Source organism: Vipera ursinii (assembly GCF_947247035.1).
Source record: "Vipera ursinii genome assembly, chromosome: 3".
Classification (NCBI taxonomy): Eukaryota; Metazoa; Chordata; class Lepidosauria; order Squamata; family Viperidae; genus Vipera; species Vipera ursinii.
In genome coordinates, this window is record NC_139516.1 from 200,860,717 (window position 1) to 200,877,377 (window position 16,661).

Below are 16,661 nucleotides of genomic sequence, written 5' to 3' on the forward strand. Positions count from 1 at the left end.
CTGAGCATTCTATGAGAAAAAAAAGCCCTGGGTTTGGGGCTGCCCACTGGGACCTACACACACAAACACACCCGCTTTGGCTCCTCACACTCGTCCGCGCTTCGCCGGCGTCTCTCGCAAGCGCCGCGCCGCGCCGCGCCGCGCCGCGCCGCACCGCACCGCACCGCTCGCCCGCGGAAGCTCCGGCAGGCAGAGAGGCGAGCGCGCGCCCTGGCTGGCTGACTGGCTGGCTGGCTCGCTCCCGCGCCTTCTGAATGGGGGCCGAAGCCTCCAATGAGCCGGCGGGCTGGCACTCCCGCAGCCCCGCCCACTTCCCTTTGCGTCACGGGGCACTTCGCTGCGCTCCCGGGAGTTTAGCAGAAGCGCCGGCAGATGGTGAAGGTGGCTGCGCGCGGCTTGCAGCTGCTCTCGAGCCAGGAGGGGATGCGCGCCAGCCCGGACGGCATTGCACAACGTTGCTCGCTCGCCTGCGAGGCTGCTCACCTTTAAGGCGGAGGGGAGGAGAGCGGCGGCGGCGGCGGCGAGTGAATCCACCGGGAGAAAAGGCACAGCCCGCTCGGGTCCTTCTTCAGTCGCTTCCCCGTCCCGCGCGGCGCCGTCCGGCTAATTTCGCGCAGGAGCTCGAGGTCCTCCTGCCAGCTCGCCGCCTTCCAGCTCCATGAGCCGCCAGCTGGAACCCCGCAGCCCCGCCGCCCTTCTGCACTCGCCGGCGGCCGCTCCCCGCTGCCGGAGCGCCCCTTCCAAGCGCCTGCTTTTGCACGACGCCGCCGAGGAAGCTCCGGCCGCCGCCAAGTGCGCCCGCCTGGCCGTCGATTACAGCAGCGCGGCTCCTCAGGATTGTCTCAGCGCGCCGGGCTCGCCTTGCGCTTCCGCTCCGCCGGCTCCGGGAGGAGAGGGCTCGCCTTCCAGCTCCCAGGGCCCCAGCCTAATCGCCGGCTACCTTTTGTTGCCCTTGCTCGACCGGGAGCACGTTTCCAGGGCGCTCGACATCAACACCGGCCGGGAGCTGCGTTGCAAGGTAAGCGGGAGGCCAGCCCGGCGCGATCTGGGAGCCGATCCAGCTTTCAGGGCTTGGAATTGCGGGCGGGGGTCGACCTTCCTCCGGGGGGAGGAGGAGGAGGAGGAGGAGGACAAAAAGCGCGGCGCTTCTTCGTCCTGAATGGGATTTTCACGAACCGCCTGGAATATCCGGCCTTTCAAGGGCAGCCGGATCGGATGGTTCTGCACCACAAAGCGAAGATCAGACTTGCAAAAAAAAAAAAAAAGCGCCGCGTTTCTTTAGGACGAGCAATGTGTTGCATCGGATGGGTCTGAGCGTGGTTTTTTTTTTTTTTGGCGTCGTGGGGGGGGGGCAGGGGTGCTTGTGTGTGAACGGAGAAACCTGAACGTGAGAAGGGTCCGAAAACTTAGCGTCCGAACGCCACGGGCTCTTTCTGCCCTTTGATTGAAAGGGAGTTGGGGGGTGGGGGGTGGGGGAAACCCCAGATCCCTGGATCGCCTTTGGGGGTTTCTTCCGAGGAAACCCTACTATTTCTGAAAGCGGAGAAGACATCGATTTGTGCCTGGATCGGGACACAAAAAAGGAGCCCAGGAAAGAAAAAAGAAAGAAAAAAATGAGAAATACCTGCAAAACGCGATGCATTGCTTAATTTCGTTGGCGCCCGATTCGGCTGCGCTGCAGTTGCAAGCGCAGACTTCACCCAAAAAATGTTTTCCGCGATATTTGGGGGGGGGTGTGTGGGATGCACGAAGAAGCGAATCCCTGCAGAAGCGGGTCCCGGGTATATATATATGTGTGTGTGTATGTATGTATGTCTCTCTCGTGTGTGTATTTTTAACTGCATCGGGAAAGGTCCTGGGAGTAACTAAGGGTTAAGTTTCCTCCGTCATCCTCTTGTTTTCCGCTCCCCTCCTGCAGCCTAGTACGCAAGCAGGAATTGACTGCCACTATCAGCAGAGAGCTTTCCAAGTTTTCCATGAGGTGTCCTCAGCTCTTTAAATAAAACGCGCACTGTGCCTCCCTCGGCTTCTCCCTTTGCGCAGAGAGGAGGCCGACGCTGCAGCCGTGAATTTTCCTGCTGCCACCTGCCGGCTGCCTCTCCTGGCAATCCCGGCCCTCCGCTTGCTCTTCTGCACAGAACCAACCATTGGAAAGAAATGGGGCTGCTCCAGATTTAAAAAGTGCACGGTGGAGCTCCGGGAATGGCAGGAAGAGGGAGCGTTAAAATAATATTTAAAAAGGGCAACCTGCTGCCAAATAATTGACTCCCTCTAGAGCAGGAGTTCTTCCATTCCCAGAATCCTCAGCCAGCACGCTTAACTTAAGATATGTGGACTGGCTGGGGAATTCTGGGAGTCCACAAGTCTTTTAAAGTTGCCAAGTTTGGAAATCCCCGCTGTAGAGCAGTGTGTTTCCCCGACTTTGACAACTTAAGATATGTGGACTTCAACTCCCAGAAGTTGAACTTTGCAAGTTATCAAAGTTAAGCATGCTTGCTGGGGCATTCTGGGAGTTGAAGTCCACACATCTTAAAAAGTTGCTAAGGCTGGGAAACACCGCTGTAAAGAGTCTTTTGATCATTGACCCCCTACTTGTAACCTTCTGCTTTTCTCCTGCTTTTAGAAATAGCCTAAAGGTAGTTAAACCCCATTTGAAGTTGCATGCTGCTCCTTAAAATATAGTTACTAGCAAGCGTGCCTCTGGTTAATCTCCTTAGGTTGCCAGACGGACTTCCCTGATACCCCTTACAATCTACATTGTAACACAGTGCAGATAATAGAGAAAGGAGAAGAAAAGTAACATTAAGTAGGTGGGTAGAATTTGTTTGTTTGTTTTTAACTTGGAGTCAGAGTCTGGGGCTAATGCAGTCGAGCCACGTGTTGTTGCTAGCTGTCCCTACGTTCCCATCCATTGGGCTTGTGAATCCTTTAGAGGATTGTCTGTTCTGGCTTGCAAACCCTTTTTTTAGCAATGACCTGTGGTGAGAATTGCTCTTTTCCAAGTCAGGAAAATAGTCTCATTCCCTTGGAAGTATTTATTTTTAACCTCGTCTGGGCTTGCAAGGAGGCTGGTGTAGCCTAGCATGATTTTAGCCTTATGGAGGACTAAGTTCTGACAGGGAAGATGGCCCTGAAAGTAGCCAGGAAGAAGAGGCTGTGTGTGTGATTGTTTGGAGACCCTTTGCAATATATTTTCTCTCTAAGGGAGTGTGTGCCAAGTTGAAAGAGTCACCATTTCCAGCTTGGCTTAGGATGTGAGTAAGCTCTTTGCAGGTCCCAGAACATGGCTGCAGTCTTGCAAAATATCTGTGAATAAAGTATGAGAGGCTTTAATCCTCTTCTTCCTTGCCTAAATGTTTGCTGTGCTTTGAAATTTCAGTTCGGTTGCCTTTGTTTGACTCACTGCTAGGCAATTGCTTTGATGGCTTTTAATAGCTCTCTATAGGGAGGCGGTGGCTCAGTGGGTTAGGACGCTGAGCTTGTCGGTCGGCAGTTTGGTGGGTCGAATCCCGAGTGCTGCATAACAGAGTGAGTGCCTGTTACTCGTCCCAGCTTCTGCCAACCTAGCAGTTCGAAAGCACGTAAAAAATGCAAGTAGAGAAATAGGGAGCACTACGGTGGGAAGGTAACAGACTTCCGTGTGCCTTTGGCGTCCAGTCATGCCGGCCACATGACCACGGAGACGTCCTCGGACAAGCGCTGGCTCTTCGGCTTTGAAACGGAGATGAGCACCGGCCCCTAGAGTCAGAAACGACTAGCACGCATGTGCAGGGGAACCTTTACCTTTAATAGCTGTCTTTCCTCCCCACACATCTCCCCTTCAGTTTCTCTTCACCTTCTGGAGAAGGGGGGAGGGGCATTATTGTACATACATGCTGATAGGGAATTGCTGGCCAACCTTTACCAAACCTCGGATCCAGGGCGCTCGGATCGTTTTCTTCCTCAAGTGCAAAAAAGCAGGAATTGCAGATAATTAAGTTTCCATATAGCGTAAAAAGATGGCATGTTTAAGTGGTGTCTGGAGAGATGTACCCAAGGCTATACAGTACATCAGAGCTGCTTTGCGAGATTAGATCAGGGTATGATTTATTTGGTCTTGTGTTTTCAGTAGCCTGTTAACTGAATACTCCTTGTTCCTGTTGGGGCACTGAGACTTCCTCTGCTCTCTATGCTAGGTGTTTAATGCCAGAATTTCTGCCAGCAGAGGTTCTCTCTAGCTCAGGAAAAGCCATGTGTACCTCTAGAACAGGGGTCCCCCAACTTTTCTATACCCTGCACCCCTTGAACGCTTCTGATATATCCTCGCAGCCCTTACAAAAATTCAAAACGAATTGTGCACATACCCTATAATTTTGAAATTTCTAAACCCAAGTTTTTGCACACACACCCCTGGAATATCGTCTCGCAACCCCTGTTGGGAACCCCTGCTCTAGAAGATGATATATTCCAAAACCTAGCATCCCAAGACCTCAGGCAAGTCCTGGACGTGATGGATATCATAGTTCAACACTTTGGGAGGTGACCAAATCACCACCCTCTCTTTCAGCTATTGTGATTCCATCATCTTCCCAAAACGGGTTCCCCTTCCTCATCTAAGTATCTTTGCACAGAAATGTAACGCATCTTATTTCAGTTGCATATTCCAGGAAGTGTGTAATTCTTCCAGAGGTTTGACTGCCTTGCCTCTCTTTTTCCGTGCTGCTCTGTTGGGGACCATAGGAGCCTTCTTCAGGGTGGCAGTTTTTTGCTATCTCCTCCTTGATGGGTGATTTTAAGGGAGGGTCCTTATTTACTGATAAGGGTTTAATGATTGTAGATCTTCCAATAGAGGAGAATATTTGTAACTATGTGTTAAACTCATGGGTTCTTGGTGGTCTCTGAGCTTGGTTGTTTTCTTATAGACGTTTTGTTACATTAACTAGGTAACATCATCAGTGCTAGAAGGCAGTGGGGTTTCTAACAAAAATCCTGAGGGTGTTACCTAGTTGGATAATAAAATGTCTGCAAGAAAACAACCAAGCTCGGAGAGCACCAAAGGCCCCATAGCCGCACATATTTTTGATCAGGATCCATTAAGAGAATTTCTCCTGCTGCTTGTATTCTCCAATAAAATCTTATTTAATCTCTCTCTTCCCCCCCTCTTTCTCCCTCCCCACTTTGTTTTATCTCTAGGTCTTCCCTCTCAAACACTACCAGGACAAAATCAGGCCTTACATCCAGTTACCATCACACAGAAACATCACTGGGATTGTGGAGGTCATCCTCGGAGACACAAAGGCGTACGTCTTTTTTGACAAGGACTTTGGTGACATGCATTCCTACGTTAGGAGCTGCAAGCGTCTACCGGAGCAGGAAGCTGCTAGACTCTTCAAACAGATTGTCTCTGCGGTCGCTCACTGCCACCAGTCGGCCATTGTGCTGGGGGACCTCAAACTCAGGAAATTTGTCTTTTCTAATGAAGAAAGGTAAGCTGTCGGGCCTGTCTGATGCTTGGCTTTCAGATCTCTCTCTCCACAGAGGATAGTGAGACACATGTTCTCAATTGCCACTTCTAAAGCTTAACTGAGGGAGGCGGTGGCTCAATGGGTTAGGACGCTGAGCTTGTCGATCAGAAGGTCGGCAGTTTGGCGGGTCGAATCCCGAGTGCCGTGTAACAGAGTGAGCGCCTGTTACTCGTCCCAGCTTCTGCCAACCTAGCAGTTCGAAAGCAGGTAAAAATGCAAGTAGAAAAATAGGGACCACTATGGTGGGAAGGTAACAGCGTTCCGTGCGCCTTTGGTGTCTAGTCATGCCAGCCACATGACCACAGAGACGTCCTCGGACGTCCTCTTCGGCTTTGAAATGGAGATGAGCACCGGCCCCTAGAGTTGGAAACGACTAGCACGCATGTGTGGGGGAACCTTTACCTTTACCTTTAATGCTTAACTATAGCCTTTGGTTTTCTAGTTTAGATTACTAGGCCAGGTTTGGCCCACGCACAGCCAGTTGCTTACCCCTGCTGTTAATCATGTAGCAGTTCTCGGTACCAAATAGACCTCTTTAGAATGAGGAAATGGTAGAGGACAGGAAGGCCTGGAGGAACATTGTCCATAGGGTCGCGATGGGTCGGACACGACTTCGCAACTAACAACAACAACAACAACAACAGAATGAGGAAAAGATGGTGATCCAGTCTGGGGAAACTAGTGCTTTTGTCTTTTCTGTAGGGAATAATATCTGATAATACCTACCATAATGTGCAAACAAGCCACAATGATTCTGATGATGGCCTGTGAAATTATACCCTTAATGCTGTTGGGAAGGGCAGATAGGCACATTCAAGTGACAATCCCAGGCCCAAAATGTGACCTTCCCTTTTCTTATTCAAGCCCAACATTTTTGCCATGCTAGTAAGTGAGTGGTGTTATATAAACATCTGCCTCTCTTCTGGCTGGGATCCAAAAACTATTATACTGAAGAATGCATAAGTGTCTAGTGCAATGTTTCTCAACTGTGGCAACTTGAAGATGTGTGGACTCCCAGAATTCCCTAACCAGCACAGTCTGCTTCCTGTCTTACAAGAAGCACTGACGCCTTGGTTTGCTGGCACCCTCCAGGCTAAGGACAGGGCATAAAACTGACTTGGGTGCCTTTACTCTCCCTCCTAATGCATCCTTACTGCTATAAAACTACTAATAGGAGTTGTGGATTACTCATTGGGTAGTTGTAAGGTCAAGGAAGATAAAGCCTTCAGTCCTGTAACAAAGATCAGCCATAAAATAATGCCCCAAATGTGACACAATCTGCCTACCTCTTAGAGCAGCAGAACAGGGTGAACAAGTAGACAACAATTATATACAGGTAGTCCTTGACCTATGACTAAAATGAAGCTCAGAATTTCTCTTGTATGTTATGAGGGTCGTAAATCGAGACACTCAGATAACTGACCCCAAGCTTCTGACATTTTTGTGGCTGCCATTAAGCGAATGTCATGGTCGTTAAGTGAATTTGTTGTTCCCAGTGTGTGCTTTGTTGCTGGAAATTAGATATAAATTCCGGTTTCCGGCAAAAAAAAAAAAAAGTATATTACAGTCATATGACCATGAGATGTTGCAAACAGCTGTAAATGAAGCTGACTGATTGTGTCACTACAAGGGGAGGCATCAGCATTTTGAATCTGAGTTATAAGTAGCTTTGTGGGGAAGTCTGTCATAACTTGGAACTAAGCCACCAGTCATAAGTCAAAGACGTCCAGTAATGGAGACTTTGCCTCTTCCATTAAGCCAGCAGCTCTGTCTGGTATGATTGATCACTCTTGGGGAATTCTGGGAGTCGAAGTCCACACTGGTCTAGTGAAATGCAGAATTTTTATGTAGGCACAGCACAAATAATTTTTGAAACCTGACATGGTTTCTCTGTTCCTAACCTCCTTGGGCTACTCTTTAGACCTTGAACCTAATGGTGCTGTTTTTTTATTGGACGGCTTTCTTAACCTCTACATTTTCCTTCCTCCACAAATATCACTTAATATTCCTTTCCAGAGAAATCACAAAAGGTTCCTTAGCGAAGCATGTGTCTTTGTTTATTTAAATGGCAGTTCTTTCAACCTCTTAAGGTCATTTTTGTGCTTTTTTTTTAAAAAAAAAATCTATATTCTTATTGGAGCAAATAAATACATGCGCAGGGTGGTGTGCTAACAGAAGCCTGTTTGTCCCAGAGTTGTGAGCTGGCAATTTGGTGCTAGATCCTGCCTTCTCAGCAGGGGCACACGTGACTAGGTTAATCCTTGCCGGATGTTTGAATGTCAAGCTTTTTCACTGAGGTTCATTTGTACACAGCATGCCATGCGTGCTGCAGATCTTTATTTGCCGTATTTGCAAACAAATAAATTCAGTACACAGAACAGGGACAGGATTCTGACTGTTAAGTGGTATAACTTAATTTCGACTAATATACTCCAGCTCCAGTCATGAGGGTGGGGGCTGAGCTGTTTGAAATCCAAAATGCTTCATCTTGATTGAGCTGAATAACCCAATGGTTAATTGGCTTCCATCCAAACACTTTTTTTAAAAAAGAAAAAGAACTAGCATAACTGGACTATGAATGACTTTGTCCCATGCGGTTTGACTTAGATTACAAGGTTAGGTGTGCGGCGGAGTAGACATGAATTAAAGATTGATGTACTTTTAAGTGTCACACATTTAAATGAATTGTATTTGGGCATTGACGGCAAATGAGAATTACATAAAGAACCTGTCATGAATTGAAGGGTTGGGAGAATAGAAGCTGCAGAGAGAGAGAGAGAGAGGTTACAGGCTTAGCCGGGAATGCAAAAACTGGATGCGAGCAGTGGCACAAAGGGAAGGAATGAGTGTGTTTTCTGCAATTGTACAACTAATTTGTGTGCCCTGGTAATCTATTGTTCAATAAAGTCTTGAGACTGGAAGGCCCCAAAACCACCTGGGCTACCTTGAGACTTGAAGGCCTACATGCCACCTTGGTGTGATGCAAAAGGAATAGTGTTGACCAGGGGTAGGCAACCTTAGCTCTTTTATGACTCGCGGACTTCGACTCCCAGAATTCCTGAGCCAGCCATGCTGAGGGGAAAAGGAGAGGTTTCCAAGCTGAGTCATGCTGGCTCAGGACTTCTGGGAGTTGAAGTCCACCAGTCATAAAAGAGCCAAGGTTGCCTACCCCTGGTGTTGACCATTTGGGGTCACGTTTTAATGCAGATAGTCAACTTACGACCACAGTGGAACTGAAATCTTCTGTTGCCAAATGAGGCAGTTGTTAAGTGGGTTTTGCCACAATTTACAACCTTTCTTGTCACAATAGGTAAGTGAATCGCTGCAGTTGTTAGTAAGGTTGCAAAAGCTGATCACATGACCCTGGGACATTGCGAGTATCATAAATATGAGACAGTTGCCAAGCCTCCAAATTTCGATCATGTGACCATGGGGAATGCTGCAACAGTGATAAGTGTGACAAACTCACTTTTCTCAGCGCTGTTGTAACTTTGAATGTCACTCAACAAATGGTCGCAGGTCGATGCCACCTATGATGCACAGCTTGGCACCATCTCCCTCCTACCCCCAGTTTAGGATTGTATTGTATTTTTAGAGAGCTAATCGTGTAGTTTGTGTTAATCACAGTTTGTGGTGTTTTAGTTGTGAGCTGACCCAGTTTACTGGCTGTCTTGGGTGGTCCTTTGGATCTTGGCCCTGAGGGGAAAGTGGAGAGAAAATGTTGTGAAGTTTTAATGGATGTATTTCAGAAGCTTGTTGCACCCTCCGCCACCCAACCTCACAACTGTGCCAACAGTGCCAGGTTACTTTTCTTTGCCCTCCTCCGGAGATAAACGGTAGGACCCTCTTAAGAAAGAGCGCTGAGGGCGGAAGGGAGGAAGGTAAAACTTTTGAGATCATCTCTTTGAAGATAACTGTAGTTGGGTCGTGTGTCGGCAGGCCCAGAATAAGTAGGAAAAAGCAGCCTATTTGAACTTGGTGGGAGTCTTTGCTTTTGGCATCCAAAGCAATTTCACGCATGACTGCTGCAATCCATACATTACTTTGAAGTGATCAAGCATAGTTGCCTGTGAATGCTAGTGATTGTGCAGTTAATTCTCTCTGGATGCGTCCGCATGCTCTAAAGCCTTTGGTGTTTAATTTCAGTGTTTTTGGTTTGCGTGAGGGAGCAGCTGATTATGCTGTGTGCTCCATTAAGAAACTAATTATTCCCAGCCTAATTCTGAATTCTTCAATCTGCTAGGGGTTGCACCTCACTATGGCCTGGAGACTGTGTCTATCTGGTAAATAGCATTTTTTTCCCTCCTAAGGGGAGATTATGTCTTCTTATTGCATTTAATTCCTCTGTCTCTCTCTTAGTCCCAAACCTTTTTGGGTTTTTTTTTTGGGGGGGGGGTTGTTCATGGATCCTGCTGCAGATTAGCACTTCTGAATAGCAGTGGGATAGAACCACTTGTTAAGGAGAGTCTTAAGAGGGGATGCCTATGAAACTGGAATTAGAAACAATGGTTGCTGAATTGATGAAGAGAAGCTTTTGAATTTAGTAAACCATTATATTTGTGGAGATGGATGTGTAAATCTATTTTAGTTTTCTTGGAAGTTGAGGTTGCTGAGTAAGAAAGTTTGAGAGGTGGATTTGGATTATCTCTGCCATTTTTTTTTGAAACATGTAGTCCATCTTTAACATGACAAGTAAGAAAGTAGGAGATCAGATGCGTTGCCCCAAGTTTGGTGTCTATAGGCCAAGAGGAACTACAAATAGTTAGCAATAGCACTTAGACTTATATTGTTGTGATTCAGGGTCAGCCTGTGGGTTCGGCAGTTGGGTCGGACGACTCAGAGGAGGAGGAGCGGGGTGTGGAAGAGCTTGCTGATGATGTCCTTGAGGCTGCGCAGAGCCCTCAGCCGGGCCCCTCCCACCTGGTCACGACGGAGACCCAGCTGTGTGAGCCTGACAGCGTGGATGAAGATGACCCACAGCTGGCCCTGTTCAAGGACGCCCGACGCAGGAGGCAGTCAATCAGGAGTAAACAGAGGAAGGCAATGGGGCACCTCGGAAGGAGGCAGAGAGAGGCCACGCCCTGAACTGTATTTAAGGGGAATGTGTGGGAGGGCTGGTTTGCTGAAGGCAACCGTTTGAATAGTTCCTGTTTCATAGCTCCTGTTTCATGGTTGGTGTCTTGTCTTGCTCTGTTTTATGTTAATAAATTTGGCAGGCTTTATTCCAGCCTCTTGCCGTTTGTAAAGGGGTTGTCCCTGCTTTTGCTGCAGGGCCGGTAGCAGGCTGGTACAGAACATATATACCGCTTCATAGTGCTTTTACAGCCCTCTCTAAGCAGTTTATAGAGTCAGCATATTATCCCCCAACAATCTGGGTCCTCATGTTACCGACCTCGGAAGGATGGCAAGCTGAGTCAACCTTGAGCTGGTCAGGATCGAACTTCTGGCAGTGGGCAGAGTCAGCCTGCTATACTGCATTCTAACCACTGCACCACCGGGATTCATAATTGCTAAGAACATGGAGCAAAAAGCTGACAAAGTGAAAGGAAGGAGCTGCAAGCAATCCGCAGGGCAAACTGCTTTTTCCAAAAGGCAACTGGACTTTCTTGTTTGTTTTTTTTTCTTTGAAAACATTTCCCTTCTCATCCAAGAAGCTTCATTGAAGCCTTCTGGGAAAAGCACCTTTGGGACATGTTTTGTGAAAATCAGGCTGTTCTACTAAATGTCCTGCTTTGACACACGAAGTGACAATTGGGACAAAGGGGATTGCTGAACGAAAGCACTCGCGGTGAGAGGGTGGCTGGGTTTCTGCACCATAGATTCAAGCGTCTGAGCTGTTCTCCTGCTTAGTGTTTTCATTAGGTGACTTCATAACTTTGAGCCGTGGGGTGCTCAAGAAGGGGTGAACAGGCATGTGTGAATCAGTGAGTCAAAGTCAAGGCTGAAAAAGCCTGTAGCAAAACAATGGCCCTTTGGCAACCAGCGGGCCTGGGGACGAGGGCAATCTATCAGAAAGTACACGTTGACCTAAAAAAAACAGCGACTCCTCGCAGGGAAACAGTTGGGTTGGCTGCCTCTGATAAACTGAATCACTTGCTGAAATAGCAGATTGCACTCGGTGGTGCTAATTTAGAAACTTAGTAATTGCACAGGGCTGATGTTGTATGCATCGTGTTTGGTAACCCGGGGGTGGTGGTGGTGTGAAGCAATGTTGGGCAAGAGGTTAGCCTTAGTAAGCACAGGTGTGAAACCTGGGTCCCTCCAGTCAGTTGGCGAGCAGGTAGGACAATCTGACTCATATTTTCCATGTACAGGACAGGCTAGGGGAGGGGTAAGGGAGAAGGAAGGTCACAGCAAGGAGGCTGGCTAGCCAACGCTGTAAGGAAAGTGGCACCCCACCCCACCGAAAGTGGAAAATATTTAATCCACCAATATAAGAACAGCAATGCAAAGTTTGGGGAAGAGAATTCTGCAGAAAAGCTGTGAAAAGCTACAAGGCTCTTCTGCATATGTGTGTGAATTGAGGGGTTGCGGGTGTTGTATAACTGAACTAGAGAGTTACAACCATTTCAGGAACAAAAGGGATGTAGGTTTTGGCTGCAATCCACCAGCAAGTTAAGGCTTGATGTCACCAAGACAAAACTGGCTTTCGTCCAAGATCATTGCCCCGTGAATGTAACTTGCTGTAATGGAGTCTCTCCCGCGTGCGTGTCATTTCCTACACTGCTTTTTCCTTTTGACAACCCATTGAGAATAGTTGTGGGTTGGACACTGGCTCTCTCGTGGCCATGTGCAGAACTTTTGCCGTGATTTTTTTTTAAGGGGAGGCAATTCTAAAGGAAGCAAATGATTGCTAATTTATTCCCTTACCTGCATCACAGATAGCTCTCAACTTATGACTACAATGGAGCCCACAATTTCCATCACTAAACAAGACAGTTGCTAAGTGAGTTTTGACCCATTTTGGGAACTTTCTTGGCACAGTTGTTAACCCTGCAGTTGTTAGGTTATTAACACGGTTTTAATTGAATCTGGCTTTTCCATTGACTTTGCTTGACAAGGTCGCCAAAGGGGATCACATGACCCCGGGACACTGCAGCTGTCATAAATCCATGTCAGTTGCAAAGCATCCAAAATTTTGATCAGGTGACCGTGGGGTCATAAGTGTGGAAAAATGGTCATACTTTACTTTTTTTTCAGTGCCGCTGTAACTTCAAATGGTCACTAAATGAATAGTTTGTAAGTTGAGGGCTACCTGTTTAACATTGTGTCATTGAATTAGAGCAGGGGTGTCAAACTCAATTTCATTGAGGGCCGCATCAGCATTGGGGTTGCCCACAAGGGGCTGGGTGGGTATGGCCAGGGTGGGTGTGGCCTACTGGGTAGGCATGGCTACAGTGGGTGTGGCCTACTGGGTGGGTGTGGCCAGCTCTGCATCGTTCGCATCAAGGGTGCCTATGGGGGCCTGGGCAGGAGTGGGACAGATCTGAGGGTCTCTGGCAGAAGGAGGGTCTCTGGGCCACGGCCGAGGCAGTGGGGGCCGTTCCCTCACTGTTTCCAGGATGGCTTCGTGGGCCGCATGAAACCACTTCGTGGGGCGGATCTGGCCCCCGGGCCTTGTGTTTGACATGTCTGAATTAGAGGAAATGTATTTTTACTCATTGACCCATGATTCCCATTTGCTTAATGTTTCGAAGCCCAGGTGTGTGTGAGTGTGTGTGCTCCTGAGCATGTTGACTGTGTCATTTGATAAACAGTGGCACACTCCTCTAATAAAAGTGCCACTGTCCTTGAGGCGGGCTGATGAACTTAGGTGAACTCCATGGCATGTACCTTACTTTATCACCTTTGCAGATTAACCCTATGTGGAAAATCTGAGCGGTGTTTTGATGTGCGGGTTGCTGTTTCAGAGCAGTGGCTAACATTTGGGCAGGAGAGAAGTGTGGATCTGCCAATCTGTTGCACGTGTCTGTGTGAGCGTGGCGTTTACCTCTCTGCCAGTCTAACTGAGGTGTTGTCCTCTTCTGATCCTCCAGGAGGCAGCTGAGACTCGAAAGCCTGGAAGACACCCATATCATGAAAGGAGAGGATGACGCGTTGTCGGACAAACACGGCTGTCCAGCATACGTCAGTCCAGAAATCTTAAACACGACGGGAACCTATTCCGGGAAATCGGCTGACGTTTGGAGCTTGGGAGTTATGCTTTACACTCTCCTGGTGGGACGGTATCCCTTTCATGACTCGGATCCTACTGCCCTCTTTTCCAAAATCCGGCGTGGACAGTTCTGCATCCCTGACCACATCTCTCCTAAAGCACGGTGCCTCATCCGCAGCCTCCTTAGGCGAGAGCCCTCTGAAAGACTCACCGCTCCGGAAATTTTGCTCCACCCTTGGTTTGACGCCGTTTTGGAATCTGGGTACGCTGACCGGGATGTACGGATCTCTGATCAAGTGGTCCCGGAGCAACTGAAGGAGGACGATGATATGAGCTTTTTCTTTTGCTAGCTCCACCTACTCACTTTTGCCTCGGGGACAAGAGGCGTGGCTCTTGCATTCAGCGTTTTGTGTCCATTTTGTGTCGGTGCACGTGCGTGTCCATCTTGTAAATCCATCGCTTTCCAAAAGCCTTCCTCTGCTCAGGACAATGGAGATCTCAAATGCACTTATCCCACAGGTGGAAGGTCTCTTATCTTCTCCCACGTCCACAAAATCTTCCAGAAAGGTTGCGATCTTGGCTTGCTCAATCTAAGGAGTCTCCCTTCGGGATCGGGGATTGGGGGGGTGGGGCTGCCCTCTGGCACAAGCTTGCTGAACTTTTGAACTAGAATCTGGGCAAACAGCAAGCTAATGTTGAATTTCATTGGGAGAACCAGATTGCTTTATCTGGAATTTGCCATACAGGTAGTCCTCGACTTACAGCCATTGATTTAGCGACTGTTCAAAGTTACAACACAACGGGGGGGAAAAAGTAACATATGACCAGTTCTCCCACTTACGACCGTTGTGGCATCCCCATGATCACGTGGTGAAAATTTGGGCGCTTAACAACCAGCATGTATTTACGATGGCTGCAGCATCCTGGGGGTGACCATCTGTGAGCTTCCCAGCCAGCTTCCAACACGCAAAGTCAATGGGGGAAGCTGGATTGGCTTCACAACTGCAGTGGTTCACCTAACCAACATGGCAAAAAAGATTGAAAAATGGGGCGGTGGCTAACTTAACCAACTGCCTTGCTTAACAATGGGCTCAGCTGTGGTCTTAAGTTGAGGACTGCCTGTATACTTTCTGCAGCCTCTGTCCATTTCCTTCTTTCCTTTGTCTTAATAGAATAGAGCTGTGAGCTCTCTGGGCTTATTCAGATCCACATGGCCTGGCTTTGCTGCCCAGTTTACTGTTACAGCCGTGGTCCACATGCCAGAGGATTCTCCTGTCTCTCTTCCATCATGGAGATGACAGGACCGCCAGCTGGCCTTTGATTACAGAATCTTTTTGCTGGTGATATAAGAGCGAAATGCAGTGGTGGTTCTTATGAAGCCTGGCAGGACAGTGCTGCAATGATGGGTTGGCACATTTATTTTTATTTTTTTAAAAATGGTGTTGAATAAGAGTCCGACAATGATTTCTAACAATTCTTTTTCCTCGTGTGGCTATGGTATCTTTCAGGGCAGAGTCCAGCAGTTGTTTTGTTGGTTTCTTAGACAACAGAAAGTCCAATTTGAATGTTTCAACCTTCCAGGCTACAGGCTGTGTATCCTGATCTTGCGAAACGTGTTGATCTCAGAGGCTGGATTTACAGTTTGAAACCCAACTTGGTTAATCCAGATTTCAGGCTGCTGCTTAGCCTTTCAACAGAGCTGTCATTGGAAGGCTTGGAATGGACAAATCCGGTAGCTAATCTTTGTTATTTTGACCTGCAGAGCCTTGATAATCTAGAATTAAGTGGCCTTGAGTCTGAATACAGAGACCTGGACGGGTTGCGGGTATTTAGGCCTGCTTTGCCACACTTGGAGAGTTTCCACAGATACAATACCTTGCATTGTGCTGTCACTCCCAAAGGTGCCAAACTGTATTTAGCTTCCAGTTGTTTTTACTGAAAGGTCAGAACCATTAAAACGAATATCCCGGGTTTTAGAAAAAAAGACTTTTTCTCCATACATAACAACCTCAGTGGACCTCTTAAAATTGTTTCCATGCCTTCTGAGTGGAGGGGCTCCCAGTGCTGTTCTGGCAGTTACATTCATGAATATCCATAGGACTTTAACCCTTAAAGCAGACAGAAACATGTCCATAGTGTATTATATGTACAGCTTCTCCTTGACCTAGTACATTTAGTGACATTTGAAGTTAACAACTACACTGAAAAAAAGTGATTTATGACTGTTTTTCACACTTAGGACTGTTGCAGCATCCTCATAGTCCAGGGGTGGGCAACCTTGGCTCTTTTATGACTCGTGGACTTCAACTCCCAGAATTCCTCAGCCAGCCATGCTGAGGGGAAAGGGAGATGTTTCCAAGCTGAGCCATGCTGGCTCAGGAATTCTGGGAGTTGAAGTCCACGAGTCATAAAAGAGCCAAGGCTGCCTACCCCTGTCATAGTTGCACGATCAAAATCAAAGACGCTTGGCAACTGACTTGTATATATGACGGTTGCAGTGTCCCGGGATCATGTGATCTCCTTTTGTGGCCTTTGGTCAAGCAAAGTCAGTGGGGAGGCTGGATTCACTTAAGAACCGTGTTACGGACTTAACCACTGCAGTGATTCACTTAACAACTGTGGCAAGAAAGGTTGTAAAACGGGAGCAAAACTCACCAAACAACTGTCTCAGTTAGAAATTTGGGGCTCTCAGTTGTGACCGTAAGACAAGGACTGGCTGTGTTTTATAGAAAAGGTGAAGTCAACTTTCAACTTCTTCCATGACTCAGCAGTCAAACAGATGTGAGCAGGCGTATGACTTGACAAAAATGCACTGTTTATGTTGGTGTCTTAAGTACAAGTGTTAGCCAAGGGAGGATCTATGTATGCTTACCAAGGTGTCGTTCTCGCCCTCTGACATCACCAGCAAAAAGGGCTCCAGGAAACAAAGAGAAAAAAAGACTTCTATCCAACTCTGGTTTTGTCGTTGCCCACCCAAGTATGCTAACCCAAGACCAGGGGTC

At 47.8% G+C, this 16,661-nt stretch overlaps 1 protein-coding gene across 1 annotated transcript; it reads left to right on the plus strand.

The window, feature by feature from the left end:
* Positions 1-361: 361 nt before the first annotated feature.
* TRIB1 (tribbles pseudokinase 1) lies at positions 362-15,936 on the plus strand. The gene is made up of 3 exons (XM_083360100.1): positions 362-1,018; positions 5,173-5,465; positions 13,541-15,936. Exons 1-3 carry the CDS (start codon positions 659-661, stop codon positions 14,007-14,009), a joined length of 1,122 nt encoding a protein of 373 aa, XP_083216226.1. The 5' UTR covers positions 362-658; the 3' UTR covers positions 14,010-15,936.
* The last annotated feature ends 725 nt before the right edge of the window (positions 15,937-16,661 follow it).

Excerpts from the sequence above, each read along its gene's own strand:
- TRIB1 (XM_083360100.1), top strand. The coding sequence starts at position 659 with ATGAGCCGCCAGCTGGAACCCCGCAGCCCCGCCGCCCTTCTGCACTCG. Across the intron at positions 1,019-5,172 it reads GCCGGGAGCTGCGTTGCAAG|GTCTTCCCTCTCAAACACTA; the intron begins GTAAGCGGGAGG and ends TTTTATCTCTAG. Across the intron at positions 5,466-13,540 it reads GTCTTTTCTAATGAAGAAAG|GAGGCAGCTGAGACTCGAAA; the intron begins GTAAGCTGTCGG and ends CTGATCCTCCAG.